The sequence below is a fragment of the Delphinus delphis genome, chromosome 15 (genome assembly GCF_949987515.2).
Source record: "Delphinus delphis chromosome 15, mDelDel1.2, whole genome shotgun sequence".
In the NCBI taxonomy this organism is placed as follows: domain Eukaryota; kingdom Metazoa; phylum Chordata; class Mammalia; order Artiodactyla; family Delphinidae; genus Delphinus; species Delphinus delphis.
The window spans coordinates 72,016,371-72,041,266 of NC_082697.1; the positions used below are offsets into that span (position 1 = coordinate 72,016,371).

The window sequence follows — 24,896 nt, forward strand, 5'->3', positions numbered from 1 at the left end:
AGGTCCTTCTTCCTACAGGCAGCCCTCAAACTGTGGTGTCCCCTCAGTGTGGCGGGACTGCTCCTCTTTTCCTCTTGGGCACAAGCTAAACTACATTTCCCAGCCTCCTTTGCATGGAGGCCACCATATGACTGAATTCTGTCCAATGGAATGTGAGCAAAAGTGATGCGTGTCGCTCTAGTCTTCCCATGATCCTCCCTGGGAATGACAGAGCCACAAGATGGAAGGAGTCTGGGTCCCTGAATGACCTCATGGAAGGTTACCCTCCAAATGCCAACATTAAATTGTTACATAAGCAAGGAAAAAGCTTCTCTTGAGTTCTACCCTTGAGAATTGGGGGTTGTTTGTTACAGCACTTAGCCTGCCCTGACTAACACATGAAGCTTCTCTCCACAGCTCTCTCCTTTTCTCATTCTATACAGTTTATGCATTTATCCACCAATGCCGTTATTTAAATTGCTATCTAACATCAGATAACTCCTTAATCTATATCTCCAGCTCTGACTTCCCTTGCAACTTCCAGGCCTCTACTTCTAACACCCCTCATGGGGAGTTCCCTGGTTGTCGAGTGGCTAGGATTCAGTGTTTTCACTGCTGTGGCCCAGATTCAATCCCTGGTCGGGGAACTAAGATGCTGCAAAGTGCATGGCGTGGCCAAAATATAAATAAATAAATAAATAAATACTCATGTTTTCCCCCCAAACTGCTCACCTCTTTGCATTTCCACATAGTGATGTCAGCACCTCCTCCATTTTCCAAGACAGAAACTTTAAGAGTCTAACCTCATTCTTCCCCCATCACCTCAACAGTCAATTATTCTCTGAATAAATATATTTCAAACCTGACCTCTTCTTTCACCTTAGGCCAGACTCCCACTCTATCTAACTTGAACTAGACTAATGCTCCCGTCTCAGGTCCCACTGCCTCAGGCCATGCTCCTGGATGCCAGTTTCATTCAAAGGACAGATATGACCTTGCCATGGTTTACTTGAAAACCACTGTTTGCTCATTCATTAATCCGTTCACCTCTCCATTCAGTAAACACATATTAGGTAGACATGCCAGGCTCTGGCCTCTGGAGCCACAAAGATGACAGGTGGACTTGAAGGGGCTACAACCTAATGAATGGGGGACACCTTCACACGATTACAGTCCAGTTGTTTGTACTGTCACGCAAGGTGCTGGAAGAGTGGAGGAGAAATACGCTATCTGTTTGGGATGGAGGCAGCAAGGGCGGCTTCGCAAAGGCAGTGACATTTGAACTACATCTTGATGGTTGAGAGGAGTTTAGCGGGAAGTCAAGATGTGTGTGTGGTGGGACAGGACGGGGGTGCGCAGGCTTCTGGAAGAGCGTGCGCAAACGCAGGAGTGAGCATGTGGCCCTTTCCATGGCCGGCAGCTTTGGGGATCTGGGGCGTGGTCCAGCTAGGCTGTCCTGAAGTCACTAGCTGGGCAGGCAGATGCTAAGTACCCCAAGGGGCTAAGGCACACAGGCACCCATTGGCAGCTCCTTGCTGGGGACACGTAGATGGTCTCCAAAATACCCTGGGTTTTCTGATGGCTAATGGCTCGACCCCCAACCTCCCCAGAACAGGAGCAGAAATACGGATGCAGAGGAAAATGAGGCGTATATGTCCATTTTCAGAAATGAAATGTCCACAGAACCGTGCTCGGAGGCCCTTTTCCTGTCTGCAAAAGTGAATTACATTAATAGACTTCTCAAGACCGTCCCCATCCAAATCCTTCTTCCATCTGGACTTTGCAATGGATGACAAAACTGGATTTGTAACGTGATCTTAATGTGTACTTTTGAAAATAAAATAGAAACATGCATTTTAAAATATAAGATGAAGAATAATACACTGTATATGGTTGTGTGTGAGAGAAAATCCTGGGTTTTTGTTTTGTTTTGTTTTGTTTTGTTTGCGGTACGCGGGCCTCTCACTGCTGTGGCCTCTCCCGTTGCGGAACACAGGCTCCGGACGCGCAGGCTCAGCGGCCATGGCTCACGGGCCCAGCCGCTCCGCGGCATGTGGGATCTTCCCGGACCGGGGCACGAACCCGCGTCCCCTGCATCGGCAGGCGGACTCTCAACCACTGCGCCACCAGGGAAGCCTGAGAATCCTGTTATTTAAGCAACTAGAATGTGCTGGTAGTTTCGCAAAAGAAGAAAAATGTTATTTTACTGTCAGGACAAAATTAGTATTTTCAATATTTTATTATTTATTTATTTTGGCTGGGGTGAGGGGGGGTGTGCAGGTTCGATCCCTGGTCGGGGAACTAAGACCCCTTGTGCCTGTGTGGCACGTCCAAGAAAGAAATAGAAAAGGCGCCCAGGTTTGCGTGGTGAAGGCTGGATTTCCACCCCAGCTAGCCCAGGCATGGGTGGCAGAACTCCGGGCGGATCTGTGGCCACTTTCCGCCGCTTCTCTCCTCATCCCTCTTCCACACCCCCATGAACTGACCCACCTGGGGGCCCTTCCCCAGCCTCTGGTGTCCCCTCCAATCCAAACCACCTGGCAGTCACGCTCTCATGGAGTCCCGTGGCCTCTCCTTTTGTAGGTCAATGTGTCTGCTCTCATCCACTGCTCCTCTGACTCAACAACTTCCTCTTTGCAAATTTCCTCTTTGCCCTGGGGAAATACCAACGGCCTCTGGTCCATGCGGTGCCCTGGGTTCTGGCCTGGGCTGGTCTCAGAGACAGCACAGTTGGGTCTTGTCCCCTCCTCTCCATCCCAGAGCCACAGGGATGCCCCTGGTTCTGGAGGCCTGTCACAGCTCACTCTCTCACTGACCCTCCTTGTAGAATGGAAGAGGGGATACAGACAAACACATTAAACTTGTAACAGCATCAGCATGACCTGGGACTCTCGTGTGTGCACTGGGGAGCGGGGGGATGGGGGGTGGGGGGAGTGGTGGGGGGCTTTGAGGAAGGGACATAGCGGCTGAGCTGAAGAACCACACTTGGTCACACATGCAGTCTTTCTGTCAGGCCCTGCCACAGACGGAATTAAATCTTCCACCTCCACCCCATCGGAGCAAAGACGAGGGTGCCTATGTTCTCAGCACCTCCTGAGGGCGGCATCTCCTCAGCCTCTGCAGCCCTTCCTGCCCCCTCCCTCACCCAGCTGTACTCGCCACTGCCCTTCACAAGCGTCACCAAGTCCTCGCCTCTTGCACACAAACTACATGCATGAGTGGACCCACGCAGGTGCCGAGGCTTCTAAGAACTACATCTGCACAGAAGCTCTTCTCACCTCTGCTCTTGGGAGGAGAAACAGCTGAAGCCTCTGGCTGCCTCGATCCAGAGTTGGGGGAGAATGTGGTGGCTGGGACCGTGAGCCAGCCTAGGGTCCAGGGGCCGTCTCAGACGCACCTGAGACCACTGCTGGGTGACACCACCCAGCCCATGCTCCAGGCTGGCCTAGCACAGAGCACTGGGGCCTGGAGTTAAAGGCAGTTCATGGGCTCAGCCGGTGGGACTGTCCTAATCCATGGGGCCAAATGTACTTTCCAGAGTAATCCTAAGGTGGGGGTTTGCTGGGTTGCCATTTCCTCTTCTTCCCAGACTCTGGTATTCCTGGGGAATCCTCTGAGAAATCGTAAGTTTGGCCTTTATGGAGACTCAACAGCTGGTTTCAAGGACAGAAATGTGGAGAAAATGTGATGGGGAGAAGCAGGGGTTGATGAGGAGAGTTCGTTCATTCAATCTACAAGGGTTCAGTGGGTGTCAGCCCTGACCTGCGTGCTGGGTGTGGGTGCTGCGTGGGCTGCTGGCTAGAAGAGCTGAATGAGGATTCAGGGTGAAGATGCTGGGTGAAAATCCAAAGGGTGCTGGGTGAAAATGCTGGGTGATGATGAGGCTGGATGTGATGACAGGAGGGAAGGTGATGAAAGCGGGAACGATTCTGAGCTCCAGTCTTATTATTCTCAAACGTTAAGGGGCCTCCACATCTCTCTCTTCTGGCCCATCAGAAGTAGAGGTCTCCGCAGCCTCATCCTTGCTGCCCACCAGTGGCTCTTCCTCCCCCTTTAGGCTGGGGGCTGGCCCAGGCTTTAGCTCCTCCAGCGCCATGGAGCCCTGGCGAGACTTCCGTCTACCAAAGAAAGTGGTAAGTGTGGGCCGCTGGCCAGACCCCTCCCCCTGGGGGACCCCAGAGTCATTGTTACCCCCGGACGCTCCCTCTGTTATTGTCGCGGCCTCCTCATGAGACACCTGGGCTACCCCAGCCCAGGCATTTGCCACCCCGTTGTGTTTTCCACTCCTGCTTAGTGTCAGTACTCCTGTCTTCCGCTTCTGCCGCTGGTGCCACAGCAGGAGTAATGCCATGAGGAAAATGACCACCAGCAGGGCCACAAGCACAGCTACCAGCAAGGTGCCATTTGTCTCCCAACCTGAATTTGGGGAGGACCTACTGCTTATGTTTGTGGAGGACGTTGGGCTGGATATTTTTACTCCAAAAGTGGGGGAGCCACTGGTCCCCAGGGGGGTCTTCAGAGACGTAGTTGCCATGGTGACAGGAAGTCCACTGGTCTCCTTGGAGGTCTTTAGAGAGCTAGTTTCCATGATGACAGGGGGTCCGCTGGTCACATTGGAGGCCTTCAGAGAGCTAATTGCTGTGGTGATAGGGGGTCCACTGGTCCCATCAGAGGTCTCCAGAGAGCTAGTAGCTGTGGTGACAGGGGGTCCACTGGTCCCACTGGAGGTCTCCAGAGGGCTAGTTGCCATGGTTTCACCAGTCGTAGTATGGAATCCTGCAGATTTCACTACTGGGACAGCAGGTATACTGGTTGCATTAGAGATTTCCAGGGGCATTGATAATGTTTGGGCCGAATCTTTCTGGGAGATTATTGACTCATTTACAGGAGGGCCCCTGCTGGCAGCAATGGAAGTCCCAGGAGAGGAAACCTCATTGGCTGTATAGGGAGTTGAGGAAGGCGGGAAGATCTTGTGCTCAGTGCTGTCATCTGTCTTAGGGACCTCGGTTGTTGCAAAATTAGATGTCGTTGAGTTGAATTTTGTGGTCTCATAGATATTTGAGGCCAAAGAAGCAGAGGACGCTGTGGGTTCCAACTCCCGCAAAGTAATTGTGCCGTCCGGAGACTCTGAGCTCGTGTTTTGGGCCCAGACGCTCCCAAAGAGGAGGAGAAGCAGGATCATTTCCAAAGCAATAGGCATGAGCAGGAGTTGGGACCTGAGGGTGGGGAAGTTGAAGAAATAGAATACATAAGGAGCTGGGGGTGGGGGGCAGGACCTAGCCAGGCCCTCCCTCCTGCCCACTTCCCTGCCAAATGCCGGGCCCAACTCTGCGGTTCAACGGCTTTTTCCACCCTTGCTTTTACTAGTATCAGAAGTAACAAGACGCTGGCAGCTCCCCCATCGAATCTACCCCATAGGCCCCCTTGGGCGTTGGCAGCCCCGGCTCCAGCAACAGCCACCCCCTCCTGGCCTGCGCTGACCCCATTCAGCCCCAATGGCTCCTCGTCCTCTTTTCCCATTATCTATCAAGGTCTTCTCAAGCCAGAGGCACATTCCCAGGTCCACTGAAGCCCCTGCCCCACCAGGTCACACCACTTACCAGCTCAGTGGATAAGGGCACAGGGCTGGGACCAGGCTGCTCCAACTCCTGAAGCTGGGGCAAGACTGGTGGAGGGGCCTCAAGGGGAAAGGAAGTGGCCCTGGCTCCACCCACCCCAGCATCCTGCCCCACCCGCCCTGCTCCTACATTGCCGTGTGATGAGAGAGGCATCACTCACTCTTTCAGGGTCTGAGATGATGACAGGAGCTCTGGGGTCTCAGCTGAAGCAGGTGGGGATGGTGGGTGGGGTCTGGAATGGGGATTCCCGGGTCTCCTCTGGAAAATGGGATGGCAAGCCGTGAAGCTGGGAGAGGGATATGTGTCAGAGCAGGGGTGGTGGAAATGCATGCTTGAGAACCAGGGGGTGCGGAGGAGGAGATGGGAGGGGAAGGTGGTTTCCTTTGCCTTTGTGGTCCCCGAGCTGTTAGGCCAGCACCCAAGGCTAACACTTCTTCTGCCCCAAGAGCTCCCAGGAAGTACCAGGGCAAGAGGAAGCCCTCGACTCTGGCTGGGGCAGTGGAAGGCTTTGCAGGCTGTGTGAAATCCCTGGTGGGCTCTTGACTTCTCAAGAAGCTTGCGGGGCTAGGTCACTACAATGGCCCCCAGTCGTGGACTGCCTGACTAAATCAAGGTGGTTATTAAGCACTGTATATGCTATGAACTTATTTTTGCAGAAGACTAATAAAAATGTGGGAATCTACATGGAAGGCTGTCTGAAAAGGTATTCATTGAGGTATTAACAAGTTTCACTGGGTAGGTATGAGTAGAGAATTCTTTACTTTCTTCTTTGGGTGCTTGATGTTTTCTTACTTCCTTTAATTTGTAAGCTTTGACTCTCAGTATGTGTATGGTTTTTTGCCTTTCTTTAAAAAAAGATCAAAACTGATTTTTATGTTGTAAAAGTAATAATGATAGATGACTGAAACAGGCCAATGTCAGGGCCTGGGATTGTACCCCACTCACAAGCTAACGAGTTAGTCTGACAAAGACGTGAGACTCCTGGATCACAGACATAGGAATCCACTACTCATTGCTCAGCAAACTCATTGCTCAGCAGGAGCGCTGTCTGCTTCAGTTCCACTTGCCCCCCTGAGCCCCACAGGGGTGACCACAGAGAGGCTTGCCCCGCAGCTGAGGAACACTGAGCTTGGAGAATTTCCTTCTTTTCGAGTCGGTGGTAAGCAAGCTTGCTCTTTGTCCTGAAGGGAGACATTACTTCATCCCTCAGCGTTACTCACTGCAAACACAACCTTGAGAAACGGCCTGGATGTAGAGCGGCCAGGACCTTGTATTGCGGACATATCAGCAAGAGTGTGCAGGGAAGCTTGGGGCTGGGGTGGATTGCCTCTCCCACCAGGCAGCAGTGTATAAAGTGAAAAAGCTCCGTACCGACACCACCAGATAGACCCTGGTCACAGGGTATATATGCATATACACATGTATTTTTTATAGTATTAGATTTTATTATACATAATGTTCCTTGCTTTTCTTTTTTTTACTGAACAAAAGGAAGGAAGAAAGGGAGGGAGGAAGGAAGGGAAACATTTCATTGTCAGACATTAGGTTGTTTCAACATTTTGCTGTTGCAAACAGAAAAGTAGGAATGATTGGCTGCAAAGTAATTGGAGGTTAAAAAAATTTTTTTAATTAAGAAGAAAATCAACAAAAATATTTGTAAGACTTCATATAGGACTTCCCTGGTGGCGCAGTGGTTACGAATCCACCTGTCAGTGCAGGGGACGTGGGTTTGAGCCCTGGTCCGGGAAGATCCCACATGCTGCGGAGCAACAAAGCCCGTGCGCCACAACTACTGAAGCCAGGACACCTAGAGCCCGTGCTCCGCAACAAGAGGAGCCACCGCAATGAGAAGCCTGCACACCGCAACGAAGAGTAGCCCCCGCTCACCGCAACTAGAGAAAGCCCGCGTGCAACAATGAAAACCCAACACAGCCGAAAATAAATAAATTAAATAAATAAAAAGACTGTATATAGATTCCCAGTTTCTCAACCTTTAAAAAAAATCACTGAAGCAAAACACATTGTTGACAAAATTTTCATTTCAACCAAATTGCTGCTGACAAAGTTGTACGTTCCCCGGGCTCAATGTCAGGCTCCAGTTCTGGGGAGAGTGGAGAGGATGTGGATGGGTCCAGGCTCTAGCCCAGAGTGCTCAAGAAAACAGTCTGACCAGCACAGAGCATAGACCCTGGGGTGCAGGGAGAGATGATGAAAATGTGAACAAGGGGTGGTCACTGCCCTCAAGACATCCCAGAAGAACAATACTTAGAAAACTCTATAGTAGCAGTTGGCCAAGTACAGAAAAAAAGATTCTCTGTGCATGATTCCAGCCATTCCTCACGGCAAGCCCATTTTACAGGTGAGGAAGTCAAGGTACAGAGAGGTTAAGTAATGTGCCCTAGGCATTTAGAATGGGCCAGGCTGGCGTGCCCAGCACATTGCATTCACATAGCACTCACTCTTCACAACAACCCTGTGAGAGTCATATCATTACCCTAACTTTACAGGTGAAGAAACTGAGAAAAAACAGTTAAGAGACTCGCTGAGGCTCAGACAACCAGCAAGTGCTAGAGATGAGCTTCAAAACCATGTTGTCTAAGGGATCAGGGCCAAGGATAAGGATCTCCCAGGTAGTACCACAAGCTGATACTTAATAACTATGATGCATTTAGAGACATGCTTGTGTATAAATAATGCAAATAATAGAATACTTGCTTCAATAGGGGCAAGATTCAGCCTGAGGGAGGGTCTAAGAAGACTCCAGAGAAGAAATGTCTTAAAAAGCTGAAGGGTATCTGGTCGCTTCTCTTTCTCTTATAGCCTACATCCAATCTGTAAATTCTGCTCTTTCTACCTTCAAAATGGGGCCATGCTTGACAGCCAAATATTGGTTTCTAAAAACCACTCTCCTTGGAAAGGAAGCAAGGCTCTTTGGAAAATGGCTCATTCCAGGGCTGGAGCAGGGAAAGAACAAGATGAACCTGAAGAGGTATCATGTTCCCTGATTTCACACTATACTACAAAACTACAGTAATCAAAACAGTATGGGGCTTCCCTGGTGGTGCAGTGGTTGAGAGTCCACCTGCCGATGCAGGGGACATGGGTTCGTGCCCCGGTCCGGGAAGATCCCACATGCTGTGGAGTGGCTGGGCCCGTGAGCCGTGGCCGCTGAGCCTGCGCGTCCGGAGCCCCCAAACTAGAAAGCTTCTGCAGAAAGGAAACCATCAACAAAATGAAAAGGCAACCTACAGAATGGGAGAAAATATTTGCAAATCATATCTGATAAGGAATTAACATCCAAACTATATAAAGAGCTCATACAACTCAATAACAACAAAAAAAAATCTGATTTAAAATAGGCAGAGGACCCAAATATACATTTTTTTCAAAGAAGACATACAGATGGTCAAGAGACACATGAAAAGAGGTTCAACATCACTAATCAAATCAAAACTGCAATGAGGGGACTTCCCTGGTGGCTCAGTGGTTAAGAGTCCACCTGCCAATGCAGGGGACACGGGTTTGACCCCTGGTCCGGGAAAATCCCACATGCCGCAGAGCAACTAAGCCCATCCACCACAACTACTGAGCCTGCGCTCAAGATCCCATGAGCCACAACTACTGAGCCCACGTGCTACAACTACTGAAGCCCACGTGCCTAGAGCCAGTGCTCTGCAACAAGAGAATCCACTACAATGAGAAGACTGCACACCTTAACGAAGATTAGCCCCCACTTGCAGCTAGAGAAAGCCTGCGTGCAGCAACGAAGACCTAACACAGCCAAAAACAAAAAAGAAAAGAAAGAAAAGATATGTGCACCCCTATATTCATTGCAGCATTATTTACAATAGCCAAGATATGTAAGTAACCTAAGTGTCATACAATGGAATATTACTCAGCCACAAAAAAAGAATGAAATCTTGCCATTGTGGCAACATGGATGGACCTAGTGGGTGTTACGTTTAGTGAAATAAGTCAGACAGAGAAAGACAAATAACACATTATTTCACTTATATGTGGAATCTAAAAAACAAAACAAATGAACAAACATAACAAAGCAGAAACAGACTCATAGATACAGAGAACAAATTGGTAGTTGCCAGAGGGGTGGCGGGTGCATGAAATAGGTGAGGGACATTAAGAAGTACAAACTTCCAGTACAAAAATCAAAGAGTCATGGGGGAATATAGTCAATAACATTGTAATAACTTTGTGTGGTAACTAGACTTATCATGTTGATAAATTCTGTATTGTATAGAAATATAAAATCACTATGTTATGCATCTGGGACTAACAGTGTTGTAGGTCAATTATACTTCAATAAATAAATAAGCAGGGGGAAGAAAAGAAGAGCCTGGAACATCTCGTTGCATCAGAAAAGTAAGGCAGTGCTCAAAGAATGATGGAAACATGTCAAAGGACAATCAGCTTGAAGGAGTTCCTGATGGCCAAAGCAGGGACACTTTGAGCATCAGAATGAATAACGGCTGTGATCAACTAAAGCATTGAATAAAAAAAGAACCCATGAGTTCATACTGATTCTGAAAATGTTAGCGAGAGACACAGCGTGAAGGAGGAAGGGAGGGGGTGGAAGGAAGGAAAGGGTGTAGGGAAAGTTCTTCTATAATTGGAAACCTAACATATAATCGTAGAGGAATGTAGAGTTTAAAAATGACCAATTTAGGGCTTCCCTGGTGGCGCAGTGTTTGAGAGTCCGCCTGCCGATGCAGGGGACACCGGTTCGTGCCCCGGTCCGGGAGGATCCCACATGCTGCGGAGCAGCTGGGCCCGTGAGCCACAACTACTGAGCCTGCGCGTCTGGAGCCTGTGCTCCGCAACGGGAGAGACCGCGACGGTGAGAGGCCTGTGCACCGCGATGAGGAGTGGCCCCTGCTCGCCGCAACTGGAGAAAGCCCTCGCACAGAAACGAAGACCCAACACAACCAAAATAAATAAATGAATAAATAAATTTATTTTAAAAAAATGCAATATGGGGGGCTTCCTTGGTGGCGCAGTGGTTAAGAATCCGCCTGTCAATGCAGGGGAGCCGGGTTCAAGCCCTGGTCCGGGAAGATCCCACATGCCGCGGAGCAACTAAACCCGTTCGCCACAACTACTGATCCTGCGCTCTAGAGCCCATGCGCCACAACTACTGAAGCCCACGCGCCTAGAGCCTGTGCTCTGCAAAAAGAGAAGCCGCCGCAATGAGAAGCCTGCGCACTGCAAGGAAGAGTAGCCCCCGATCGCCGCAACTAAAGAAAGCCCACGCGCAGTAACAAAGACCCAATGCAGCCAAAAAATAAATAAATTAAAAAAAGACTTGACCTTAAAAATATATATATAAATAAGTAAATAATAAATAGATAAATAAATGCAATATGGGATCCTGGATTGTATCCTGGATTGGAAAAAAAGATGCTATAAAGGACACCATGGGGATAACTGGCAAAATTTGAATAGACTGTAGAGTAGATAATAGTGTTGAATTAACATTAACTTTCTTGATTTTGATAAGTATGTTATGATTATATTCCTAGTTTGCAGGAAATACATGTTTGAAGAATGTAGGAGTGATGGTGCATAATGCAGCAAGTTCCTCTTAAATGTTTCACACACACAATAATAACAACAAAAAATTTAAAACTTGGAAGAGAAAACGCATATGTGGCAAAATAATATGAAGTGAGGGGGCTTCCACGTTGATGAACACACAGATGCAGGAGAGATGGGGGGGCGGGGAGCGTGGAAGCTCCGCCCCTTTCCCCCAGACCTTGCCTTATACATCTCTTCCATCTCACTGTTCCTGCGTTATATACTTTTATAACAAACCAGTAATCTAATATATCTTAACGTTTTCCTGAGCCCCATTTCCCTCTATTTATTTAGCACCTGACCTGATATTTGAGAAGCACTCAACTTTGAAATGAAAAAGCAAGAATGCATATCTTACAAATCTTCAATCTCTCCTCAGGTGCTCATAAAAGAAGAGAAAAAAAGGTTTCTAGTTAGTGGTCTTTAACAAAAATGCTGAATGGGGTCATATATTTTCCCAAAGTCAGGAACAAAGGGGACCCAGACACTTCTGAGAACTACAGAGTTTTAAAGATGTATCCAGATGCCGTACTGAAAATGTAATTCCATCACCTGTCTATTATGTGCTCGGGCATCTAACTAAAGGGCATGTTTAAAAAAACAAATGGTGAAGCCATGTGAAGTGTCTATGGGTATTAACTGTATTGTTCTTGTGACTTTTCTGTGTTTGAAAATTTTCAAAATAAAGGAACATACTGGGAATTCCCTGGCGGTCCAGTGGTTAGGACTCTGCACTTTCACTGTCAAGGGCGCAGGTTCCATCCCTGGTCAGGGAACTGAGATCCACAAGCTGTGAGGCGGGGCCAAAAAAAAAAACATGTTAAAAAATAAAAAGATCCGGAATCTGACTACTGTTCCCCACCTTCGCTGCTGTCCCCCTGCCCTAAGCCTTGTCTTTCCTCACCTACTTCGGGCTCTTAGCCACAAAGCGGCCAGTGGGACCCAGATCAAACATCTGATCCCATCCGTCCCCTGCTCTGAACCCTGAGACAGCTTCCACCCCACTCAGAGCCCAAGTGCTCAAAATGGACCACAAGACCACACCCAGTCTGACCCACCCTCCCCTCCTGTCCTCATTCCCTCTGCTCCTGCCACCGAGGCCTCCATCTCATCCCTGGAGAATCTGAGCCCTGGGGGCTTTGTGCCGTCTGTAGCCTGGAAGGCTCTTCACCCAGATAGCTAAACGGCTCATCTTCTTAGTATGGCTTTGCCTGGCTATTTAAAATTGTACCCCTTCCCCCTGGCCTGCACTACCCAGCTCCCACCTCTGCTTTCTCTCTATGGTACTTCTCATTTACTTGCTTATTTTGTTTTGTCTTTCTACCCCCACTGGAGCGTAAGCCCCGCGAGAGCATGGGTGTGTGTCTGTTGGCTGCTGTACCACTGAAAGTGCTTGGTAAACAGTCGGCACTCAGTGATGTATATTGGCTGACGTGGAGTTCTCTGGCTGCGAGTAGGAAGAGGGCGCCGGGTGACGAACTGTGCCCTTGAAGGCAAGGACCAGAAAGGGACCAGGTAGGGGTGGGGCACTGGGAGCACTGGGTGTGCCTGAAACTGTGAAGGCTTCACCCAGACCACAGACCTCCAGGAAGGAGGTCATCAGAGGTCTGCAGGTGCAACAGTGGGGCAACGAACTCATGTTCCATGAAGATGTTTCTTCCCTCCCTAGGGTCTGGACTTTCAGCTCTGACCTCCTGCAGGTCTCTGAGGGGCAGACCTTCCTGCCCCTGTGTGGCCTTGGGTCAGTCATGTCATCTCTTTGCCTTAGTTTCTTCATCTGTAAATAAGAATGATAATACTATTTTTCAAAGTTCTTGGGAGGATTAAGTTAGATAGTGTGAAGGGGTCGGGGGTGGAATCCCTTAGTAAGAGCCAAATAAACAATAGCTGATGTTAAAAGAGGTGCGTTGTGTTGTCCCATCTGATTCTCCAAGGCCTGGGGCCTTTTCTCCCATCCACAACCCTCTCTAGGAACAGGACTGACAAGTCAGGCAGCCATTGGCCACCCCCAACCCCGGGGAATTTCATTCTGGTCAGAGAGGTGTTTATGTACTAATCTATGGTTGAACATAATGGTTTCTTAATTTTTATCTAAGTATCCCATATTACAAGCACAGAGTGTTTATCATGAATGGTAATACTCCTCCCCTCTCCCTCCCAAGTCATGGTCCTGGAAAGGAACCATTTTTTAATCCCTTTAATTTGTTTTAGTCTCAGCTCTTCTGGTGGGTCCATATCCCTCAACGATATGCTAATTCTGCTATTTTTTTATGTATCCATCCTGCCTGCCATTAAGCTACTGGTTTCTAGCTCCAATAGGAGAGCATTTGACCCACTGGCCCTGTCCCACTTCCCGGGTCAGCTACATCCCTCTTTTTAGGCTCTTTGTAACCGTAACTAAAGTTGTTTTTGTTGCTGTAAGTATAATAACTCTCCGTGGTCATTTTCAGTATCAGCTGTCATGTGTGGCGGCACAGTGGTTAAGGGAGGGAACTCTGGGGCCAGACTTCCTGGGGCCAGACCCAGGCTCAGCCACTGACTGAGTGTGTGACCCTGGGCAACAAATGTCACCTTCCTGTGCCTCAGGTTCCTGATCTGTGAGAAGGGTTAGCCTCGTCCTGAGGATTCAGTGAGCTAGGACACGGGGTGCTCTGGGAACAGTGCCAGCGACCTGTTAAACAACACAATTCAACTGAGGATCTAATTGGCTTTATTAAACGACTCATTAATTGGGTAGCATCCCACCTAGCAAGTAGAAAGGCTCTCTGAGGGGCTGTACAAATGGAAGGCTTTTATAGGCAGAAGTGGGGTGGGATGAGGAGGTGATCAGCAAAAGAAAAGGATTATTTTAGGCGAGGACATCTTCCCTTAGAGGCAGCGGTCAGGAAAGGTAAGGGTCTTTTCAAGGAAATTACCTCACTAGTGTTTATCAAGAAGTTCCAGACTGGGCTTCCCTGATGGTGCACTAGTTAAGAATCCGCCTGCCAATGCGGGGCACATGGGTCCGAGACCTGGTCCCGGGAAGATCCCACATGCTGCGGAACAGCTAAGCCCGTGCGCCACAACTACTGAAGCCCACACACCTAGAGCCCATGCTCCTCAACAAGAGAAGCCACCGCAATAAGCCTGCACACCGCAACAAAGAGTAGCCCCCACTCTCCACAACTAGAGAAAGCCCGCGTGCGGCAACGAAGACCCAACGCAGCCAAAAATAAATAAATAAAATAAATTGAAAAAAAAAATGAAGCTCCAGACTGATTAATTTAAAATTCCATGCCTGGGAGCAGCTGAAACTGCAATTAGGTTAGGTATTAAGTTTTGGTTTTGGTGACTCAGCTTAACACAAGTGACTCCATTTGGGCCTGTTGCCTCATTTTTTTTTTTTAAGTACTCAAATGTTGTGTTTTTTTTTTTGGCTGCACTGGGTCTTCGTTGCTGTATGTGGGTTTTCTCTAATTGAGGCAAGCAGGGGCTACTCTTCATCACAGTGCGTGGGCTTCTCACTGCGGTAGATTCTCTTGCTGTGGAGCCTGGATTGTAGGCACGTGGCTTCAGTAGTTGTGGTGCAAGGGCTCAGTAGTTGTGGCGCACGGGCTCAGTTGCTCCACGGCATGTGGGATCTTCCCAGACCAGGGCTCGAACCCGTGTCCCCTGCACTGGCAGGCGGACCCTCAACTACTACGCCACCAGGGAAGTCCCTACGTTTACTTTTATAATGCTTAAAGTAGCTAATACTTGCATTCTCTTCTTTGCATTGTCTAGAGCTTCACTGTCCAATACAGCAGCCACTAACCATGTGGAACTATTTTAATTTAAACTCATTAAAATTCATTAAGATTTAAAATTCAGTGGATAAAATAGATGTGGTATATGTATACAATGGAATCTTACTCAGCCATAAAAAAAATGAAATAATACCATTTGCAGCAACATGGATAGACCTAGAGATTATCATCCTAAGTGAAATAAGTCAGAGAAAGACAAATATCATATGATATCACTTTTATGTGGAATCTAAAAAAATGATACAAATAAACTTATTTACAAAACAGAAATAGACTCACAGACATAGAAAACAAACTTATGGTTACCAAAAAGGAAGGAGATGGGGGAGAGATAAATTAGGAGTTTGGGATTAACAGATACACACTGATACATATAAAATAGATAAACAGGGCTTCCCTGGTGGCGCAGTGGTTAAGAATCTGCCTGCCAATGCAGGGCACATGGGTTCAAGCCCTGGTCTGGGAAGATTCCACGTGCTGCAGAGCAACTAAGCCTGTGTGCCACAACTACTGAGCCTGTGCTCTAAAGCCTGTGAGCCACAACTACTGAGCCCGCGTGCCACAATTACTGAAGCCCGTGCGCCTAGAGCCCGTGCTCCACAACAAGTGAAACCACTGCAATGAGAAGCCTGTGCACCACAACGAAGAGTAGTCCCTGCTCGCCGCAACTAGAGAAAGCCCGCGTGCAGCAACAAAGACCCAACGCAGCCAAAAATAAATAAATAATAATTTATTTTAAAAAATCAGTTGTGTTTATATGCACTAATAACAAACTATCAGAACAAGAAATTAAGAAAACAATCTTATTTACAACTGCATCAAAAAGAGTAAAATACCTAGGAATAAATTTAACCAAGGAAGTGAAATATCTGTACACTGAAAACTGTAAAACATTCATGAAAGAAACTGAAGAAGAGAAAAATGGAAAGATATTTCATGCTTGTGGATTGGAAGAATTAATATTGTTAAAATATCCATACCATCCAAAATAATCTACATTATACATAATCCATATCAAAATTCCAGTGGCATTTTTCACAGAAACAGAACAAAGAATTCTAAAATTTGCATGGAACCACAAAAGACCCCAAGAGCCAATGCAGTCTTGAGAAAGAAGAATAAAGCTGGAGGCATCACACTTCCTGATTTAAAACTATATTACAAAGGTAAAATAATCAAAACAGTATAGCATTGGCATAAAAAAAGGCACATAGATCAATGGAACAGAATAGAGAGCCCAGAAATAAATCCACAAAATATGGTCAATTAATTTACTACAACAAAGCTAAGAATATACAGTGGGGAAAGGAAGGTCTCTTCAATAAATGGTGTTAAGAAAACTGGACAGCCATATGCAAAATAATTAACCTGCACCCCTCTCTTACACCATACACAAAAAAATAATACAAAATGGATCAAGGCTTGAAGGTAAGTCCTGAAACCATAAAACTCCTAGAAGAAAACATAGGCAATAAGCTCCTTGACATTGGTCTTGACAATGACTTTTTGGACTTGACACCAAAAACAAACATAAATAAGTGGGACTACATCAAACTAGAAAGCTTCTGCACAAAGGAAACCATCAACAAAATGAAAAGGCAACCTACAGAATGGGAGGAAATATTTGCAAATCATATATCTGATAAGGGTTTAATATCCAAAACATATAAATAATTCATACAACCACATTGTAAAACCAAAAAAAAATCTGGTTTAAAAATGGGTGGGGGGACTTCCCTGGTGGTGCAGTGGTTTAGAATCCACCTGCCAATGCAGGGGACACAGGTTCGAGCCCTGGTCTGGGAAGATCCCACAGGCCGCAGAGCAACTAAGCCCATGCGCCATAACTACTGAGCCTGTGCTCTAGGGCCTGCGAGCCACAGCTACTGAGCCTGTATGCCACAACTACTGAAACCCAGGCGCCTAGAGCCCATGTTCCACAACAAGAGAAGCCACCGCGATGAGAAGCTCACACACCACAACGAAGAGTAGCCCCCGCTCGCCGCAACTAGAGAAAGCCCGCATGCAGCAATGAAGACCCAATGCAACCAAAAATAAATACATTAATTAATTAATTAAAAAAAATAGGTGGGAAATTCCCTGGCAGTCCAGTGGTTAGGGATCCATGCTCCCACTGCAGGGGGCATTGGTTCAATCCACGGTTGGGGAACTAGGATCCTACAAGCCATGGAGTGTGGCCAAAAAAAAATTTTAAATAAGGAATTCCCTGGTGGTCCAGTGGCTAAGACTTCATGCTCCCAGTGCAGCGGGGCCCGGGTTCGATCCCTTGTCACAGAACTAGACCCCATATGCTGCAACTAAGCGTTCACATGCCTCAACTAAAGATCCTTCATGCTGCAACTAAGACCCAGCACAGGCAAATAAATAAATAAATAAATATTTTTAAAAATTAAAAAATAATAAATAATAAAATAAAAACGGGCAGAGGATCTGAATATACTCTTTCCCAAAGAAGACATACAGATGGTCAACAGACACGTGAGAAGATGCTCAACGTCACTAATCATGAGGGAAATGCAAATCGAAACCACAATGAGATATCACCTCGTACCTGTTAGAATAGCTATTATCATAAAACAAGAACTAAGTGTTGACAAAGATGTGGAGAAAATGGAACCCTTGCGCACCATTGATGGAAATATAAACTGTTGCAGCTAGTATAGAAAACAGTATGGAGGTTCCTCAAACAATTAAAAATAGAACTACCATATGATCCAGCAATTCCACTGCTGGGTATTTACCCAAAGGAAATGAAAACACTAACTCAAAAAGTTACATTGTAAAAAAAAAAAAAAAAAAGTTACATTGTACCCTCATGTTCATTGCAATATTATTTATAATAGCCAAGACACTGACGCAACCTAAGTGTCATATACATATATATATATATATATAGAGAGAGAGAGAGAGAGAGAGAGATGTATATACTTATATACAGGAACATTATTAAGCCATTAAAAAAGAAGGAAATCTTGCCATTTGTGACAACATAGATGGACCTTGAGGGCATTATGCTAAGCAAAACATAGAGAAACACAAATACTGGATGATCTCACTTATATGTGGAATCTTAAAAATAAAAAACAAACAAAAAAACCTCATAGATACAGAGAACAGATTGGTGGTTGCCAGAGGCGGGGGTGTCAGGGGTGGGTGAAATGGGTGAAGGGGGTCAAAGATACAAACTTCCAGTTATAAAATAAATAGGTCCTGGGAATATAATATACAGCATGATGACTACAGTTCATAATATTGTATTGCCTTTTTAAAAGTTGCTGAGTAAATCTTAAAATTTCTTATCACAAGAGACAAAACTACGTGTGGTGATGGATGTTAACTAGACAGTGTGGTGATGATTTTGCAATATATACAAATATCAAATCATTATGTTGTACACCTCAAACTAATATCATGTTATAAGACAATATATCTCAATTAAAATTTTAAAAAACTGGTGAAGTTAACAAAAGTGAAAGGAAAAAATCCAAGCCTAAGAAAGAGCAAATAGAGTAACCCACTTCACATTTGACTATGAGCTTCCTGGGGCTGGCCCTTAAAGGGACAATTTACATGATGAGTTTTCCTAGTCAAAGAGGAAGAAACACAGTAGTTCCTCAGGGGAGTCAGTGTTTTCCTGACACTCACTTATAAAGTTAAGGGTTAGGGATCCAGGATGATGGGCGATGAGAGGGAAGTGGCCAGCTGCTGACTATCATCTGAGGTAGAACCAATGGGATTTCTTAACACATTGGATATGGGGGTGTGAGAGAAGGGATCTGACAGCACCAAGGTTTCTGGCCTGACTAACTGTAAGAACCAAACTGTCGTTTTCTGATATGGAAAGGCTGGGGATGGAGCAGGTTTGGGGGAGAAGATATAGCATTGATCAAACATGCTAAGTTTGATATGCCTATTAGACACCCAAGTGGAGGTTTCAAGTAAGCAATTCTCTAGGAGCAAGTGAGGAACTCCCAGAAGAGACCCACATTGAAGGTGTAAATTTGGGTGCCATCAGCATCTGGTTGGTGTTTAAAGCTGTGAGTCTGGATGAGCTCACCTCAAGAGTGAGTGTTGATTAACAGAAGAGGACCAGAGCTGACATGTGAGATCGGTGTTACTGCAGTTACAGAGAGGGCCATGGTGGCTCAGAGAGTTTAAGTGACTTGCCCAAGATCACACGGCTAGTAAGGGGGTAGAATCTGCATTCAAACCCAGGTCCCAGTTCGAATCTTTCAACACTCCTTTAGAGTCGTCTATATAAGCTTCTTTTGATCTAATTTGAGCCAGGGCTATAATTTAGAACACTTAGAGGATTTAACTGGTGTTCATTCAGGTTCCAAAGCCCTCGGTTGTTTCTCAACTGAGCTTTGAAAACAGCTAGAGAATCAGGAGTCCAGGGATGGGCCTGAAGGTCTGATGGGATTCCCACACACGGAGACAGGGCAGATCTGTGTGCTTTGCAAAGCCAGAGGTGATAGGACTCAAAATACTCGATTATGAAAGTTGGAGATATTGAATATTAAGACATGATTTCGGATCTATCCCAGCCCCAGAACAATTAGTGGAGCACTCAGTATTACAGCCCTGCAGCCTTCCTCCAGTCTGGAAGAATGTCACCAGTAGTTGTCACCAACTACTTGCCCTCATCCCAATCCTAAATTAAAGGTAATGGTGCTCATCTCTCCAGGACTGTTATAAGGTTAAACAAGAAAATAACAGTGAGGTCACTCAGCTTACGGCAAGCCCTGGCACAGAGTTTAATTTATTTTTCATCTCATGCCTCAGCCATTAAGAATATGGAAGCCATATGACTTCCAAGGGTTCCCTCCTGCCCCTACCCCAGGAATTTATTCAGTTTGACTTGTCCCACCTAGGACAGAGTTCCACCCTGGGGTTCAGAGGTGGTCCTTTGGGGCTTGTCACCCTGGGCTGGTTGACAGCTGCCCTCCCCAGATCCCTTCTCTGCCCTGCTCTCTGCCCTGGAGGCTCCCTTGCCCTCTGGCTCCCACTTGGGTTCAGCTAAAGGTAGGACAGCCTGGAGATCAGAGGGAGAGTGAAGAGAGTCAAGACATTTCTTCCCTGCTCCGGATCACGCCTCTGGCAGGGGCTTTATCTCCCTACCCATGTCTATAGCATCTGTGAGCTGGCCTCCTGTGATATTGTGATTTGCAATAAGAAATATACATTTGAACTTTGTCCCCGTTTCTGGCATGGAGCTCCCCAAACCACACACACACACACACACACACACACACACACACACACACTGGAATTGATGATCAGAATTTTACCTCCTCCTCTATGTCTCCAGCTTTCACTGGGGTTCAGCGACACTATTTCTTCCTCTTCTCCTTTAGTCCTTGGGGGCAACATTCTTTGTAGGTTCCTTTCTTTGGCAGCGTTGGGTCTTTGTTGCTGCACACGGGCTTTCTCTGGTTGTGGCGAGCGGGGGCTACTCTTCGTTTTGGTGCTCGGGCTTCTCATTGCAGTGGCTTCTCTTGTGGAGCACGGGCTCTAGGCGTGGGCTTCAGTAGTTGCAGCACGTGGGCTCAGTAGTTGTGGCTCGCGGGCTCTAGAGCGCAGGCTCAGTATTTGTGGCTCATGGGCTTAGTTGCTCCATGGCATGTGGGATCTTCCCGGACCAGGGCTCGAACCTGTGTCCCCTGCATTGGCAGGTGGATTCTTAACCACTGCACCACCAGGGAAGTCCTCTTTGTAGCTTCCTTTAACCAAACACGTATCTCTACCAGGAGTCCCTATATTAAAGCCTCTGGAATTGTGCTGTCCAATATAATAACCACTGGCTACATGTAGGTATTTGAATTTAAATTACAATAATTAAATTAAACACAATTTAAAATGCAGTTCCTCCATTGCACTAGACACATTTCAAGTGTTCAGTAGCCAATGTGGATAGTGGCTACCATTTTGAACAGTGCAGATATAGAAATCTGATCATGACAGATGATTCTATTGGACAGCACTGCTCTAGAACCAGCTGAGTTAGACTCTGTTTCCTGTTGGGCTGGACTGGTACCTACCTTCCCCCACATCCGTCAGAACCAAGGCACTTCTTTTTTTTTTCTGATGTGGACCATTTTTTTTTAATTAATTAATTTATTTATATTTATTTTTGACTGTGTTGGGTCTTCGTTTCTGTGCAAGGGCTTTATCCAGTTGCGGTGAGCGCGGGCCACTCTTCATCGCGATGCGCGGGCCTCTCACTGTCGTGGCCTCTCTTGTTGTGGAGCACAGGCTCCAGACGCGCAGGCTCAGTAGTTGTGGCTCACGGGCTTAGTTGCTCCGCGGCATGTGGGATCTTCCCAGACCAGGGCTCGAACCCGTGTCCCCTGCATTGGCAGGCAGATTCTTAACCACTGCGCCACCAGGGAAGCCCCGAAGGCACTTTTATCTGGTTTATATATTTGGGAATCCAGTTTAAACTGTCATTTGATTTCAACTATTCTAACAGATATTCAAGACATAATGTTTAGGGACTTACGTGGTGGTTCAGTGGTTTAGACTCCACACTTCCACTGCAGGGGGCATGGGTTCGATCCCTGGTCAGGGAACTAAGGTCCCACATGCTGCATGGCACGACCAAATAAATAAATAAATTCTTTTTTTTTTTTTTGGCATATGTACTTTCTTTTAAAATTTAATTTATTAACTTATTTATTTTTGGCTCTGTTGGGTCTTCGTTGCTGCACGCGGGCTTTCCCTAGTTGTGGTGAGCAGAAGCTACTCTTTGCTGCGGTGCGCGGCCTTTTCATTGTGGTGGATTCTCTTGCTGCAGAGCATGGGCTCTAGGCGTGCGGGCTCAGTAGTTGTGGCGCATGGGCTCAGTTGCTCTGCGGCATGTGGGATCCTCCCGGACCAGGGCTCGAACCCATGTCCCCTGCACTGGCAGGCAGATTCTTAACCACTGCACCATCTGGGAAGTCCAATAAATGAATTCCTAAAAAAAAAAGAAGACATAATGTTTAACCCTCATACACTGAGGGCGGGAACATGCAACAGTGCAGCCACCTTGGAAAAATTTGGCAGTTCCTTTACATACTAAACGTTTATAACCATATGACCCAACAATCCCACTTTGGGGTATATACCCAAGAGAACTGAAAACATAAAAACCTATACGTATGCAAAAACTTGTTCACAATGTGCATTATTTCTAATTGCCAAAAAGTGGAAACAACCTACATGTCCATCAACTAACGCATGGATAAACAAAATCCCAATTCTCAATTTTTCATGGTCCCTTGGACCCCCAGGTCTCAGTTTCCTCCCTTGGGCTGTTATCTATCTGCTGAGACTGTTGGGTTATAAGCCAGCCTGGCCTCCATCTCAGACCACTCTTCAAAACCCTTTTCAATGAATATTTATTGAGCACCTACTGTGTGCCAGGCATGGCACTCAGTGCTGGAGGTACACGGGCTCTGCAGGGTTTCTGGTTTTCATGGAACTTACTGCAGCCATTGACAAGAGTTACGAAGGGGAAGCACAGACCTATGAGACCACATAACAGAAGCCCCTACTCAAACCTGAGGATCAAGGAAGGCGTCCTGGAGGAAGTGATACATTCACTGTACCTGAAGGATGAATAGTAGAAGTGAACCAGACAGAGAGAAGAGGGTAGAGAACTCCAAGAAGAGGTAAGAGCTTTAGCAAAGGCCTGGAGGCAATAAGGAGCCTGTGGTGTAGAAGCTGCTGGAAACAACTCACTGTGACTGGCATGTGGGGCGGGGGATGTGCTGTGAGCAGTAAACACAGGCCTGAGGGCATTGTTAGGACAGGCGACAACAAACCTGCCAAGCTTCCTATTCTGTGGCAGGCCTGGGATCCACAGGCAGCCTTGACAGTAATGGCACCCCAGGCAGTGTCATGCTGGTGCCCTGCCATTTACTGCTCATGTTAGAACTTGCAAACACCAGTGGCTTCCTGAGATTCCCCACAAAAGTTGAGTCGGCACACACTGGTGCAGCTCTCCAATTGTTAAGATACTGGAATAGTTCTGTACCTCTACGTAAAGAGCCACTGGCCCAGGACTTCCCTGGTGGTCCAGTGGTTGAGACTCCATGCTTCCACTGCAGGAGGGCGTGGGTTTGATCCCTGGCTGGGGAAATAAGATCCTGCATGCTGCACGGCGTGGCCAAAAAAGAAAAATTAAAAAAGAGCCACTGGCCCAAGAAATCCCTCCAGTAACCCCCACACCAGGCACTCTGGCTACTCCTTCAGGAAACTCCAGAAGGGCCCACATTCCTGCTACTGATAGGTCTGCACACCTGAAGAGCAATAGTACACCCTGCCCCCGTGTTATCATGAGGACTAATGTATGTACAATTAAGCCTAGTGCCTAAATGCACATTATTAGTACTTAATGAATGTAGGCTATTATTATTATCACCAAGACAACTTCAGAGCAAAGTCTGCTCCCCAGAAGACAAACCTCCTGTGGGTTTCAGGTAGATGTTACATGTCCTGCCTCCTCATGAATCCCAGAATAGCTGGTGGCAGAAGGACCTCAGGGAGCCTGTAACTGAGCAGGACCCTATGGGGTCTTCCCAGGACAGCTCCCTGCCCCTTGCCCATCCTGTGCCTGCCTTTTTCCTATAGAAAAACTTTAGCCTTCTGGCCTTCCCCAAGCTCCAAAGAATAAATTTAGTCAGAGAAATGAGAAAATGCAGAAACGAAGGAAAATAGTCAAGCAAGACAAAATAATAATAGTTTAGGCATTAAACAAAGTCAAGGACCTTTAGTTCCTCCTCAAGGGCTATAGATAATATTTTGAGCTCTTTTGCAGATACCAGGTGGAAGAAGTTAACTGTATGTTGCCCCAAGAAATTTGACCCCAGACCGGTTGGAAGCAGAAGGTTGATGATGTTGACTCCTGGTTACCTCACCATCAACAAATCAGAAAAATGTCCACGAACTGATCATGCACCCTGCAACCCTCTCCTCAGCATGTAGACCCTTCCTCATTTCCCTATATACTCTCCAAGCAAAACTTGGGGAATGGGGAGTGGTTCTTTCGGACATGAGTCCACCTTCTCCCCAGGATTGTTGGCTTCCTCAATAAAGCTATCTTTCCTTTTACGCAACACTTGTCTCTAAGTATTGGACTCTTGAGCAATGAGCAGCCTTACCTGAATTCAGTGAAAAGCCCATGGTCATGACATTCAAGGCCTGGGTCCTTCCACCACCCTGCTCCCCCATGTCTGCCTCTCACCCACATTGCATGGGTGCTCATGAACACAGAGAATGGGCCCTCCTGCTGACTTCCATGGAGAACTTTGGAGACATTTGTAGAAAACCAGAAGCTGCTGTTTACTGCCTCTTCTGCCACTAATACTGGGGCACAAGGTGGGGCTGGGCTGGGGTGCAGCATAGTGTAATAAGAGAGCCTGACTGGGGCTCTGACCACAATGGAGTAGTGGGGGCTGGATATACCTACCTATCTTAAACAAGTAAAGAGCCACCCAAAATCTAGGATTTTCAGACACTGGACAACAGGCAGTGCAGGACGGTGAGCTCTGTGCCCTAGTTTATTCTTCTCTGGGAGAGAATTCCCAGAAAGCACAGGAAGAGAGAACCCAGATAGACTCCAGCAGTCTCCCTGAGTTGAGGAGGAGACATTGAGAATTTGCGGAGGCCATGGCCATCAGAATTCACAGGGCAGAGTAATGGAGGAGGGAACTGTACCAAGAGGGAACTCTGGACCCTGGCAGAGGGTTGCCATGAGACTTCAGCTGAGTACTGAACAGGGGAGAAAATCCCCAGGGCTCATGCGGAGTGGGAGTAGCTGCTGGTCCCACTGGGGAGAGTGAAAAGACCTCCAAACACATGGGCATCTTGTAGAGGATTCAGAAGGGCATTGCCTCAGCATGGGGGCCAAATTAAC

General features: G+C 47.0%; 1 protein-coding gene and 1 long non-coding RNA gene across 2 annotated transcripts in view; one reads left to right on the plus strand and one right to left on the minus strand.

Moving 5' to 3' along the window:
• Positions 1 to 24,021, plus strand: part of LOC132438835 (uncharacterized) — an 85,713-nt gene extending 61,692 nt beyond the window's left edge. Inside the window, exon 4 of the long non-coding RNA XR_009522234.1 lies at positions 23,799 to 24,021. This is a non-coding gene — a long non-coding RNA (uncharacterized lncRNA). The remainder of the gene's footprint in view (positions 1 to 23,798) is intronic.
• Positions 3,275 to 5,701, minus strand: SPN (sialophorin). The gene is made up of 2 exons (XM_060033112.1): positions 5,580 to 5,701; positions 3,275 to 5,195 (listed from the first exon to the last, which is right to left on the minus strand). Exons 1-2 carry the CDS (start codon positions 5,699 to 5,701, stop codon positions 3,938 to 3,940), a joined length of 1,380 nt encoding a protein of 459 aa, XP_059889095.1. The 3' UTR covers positions 3,275 to 3,937.
• Positions 24,022 to 24,896: the final 875 nt, after the last annotated feature.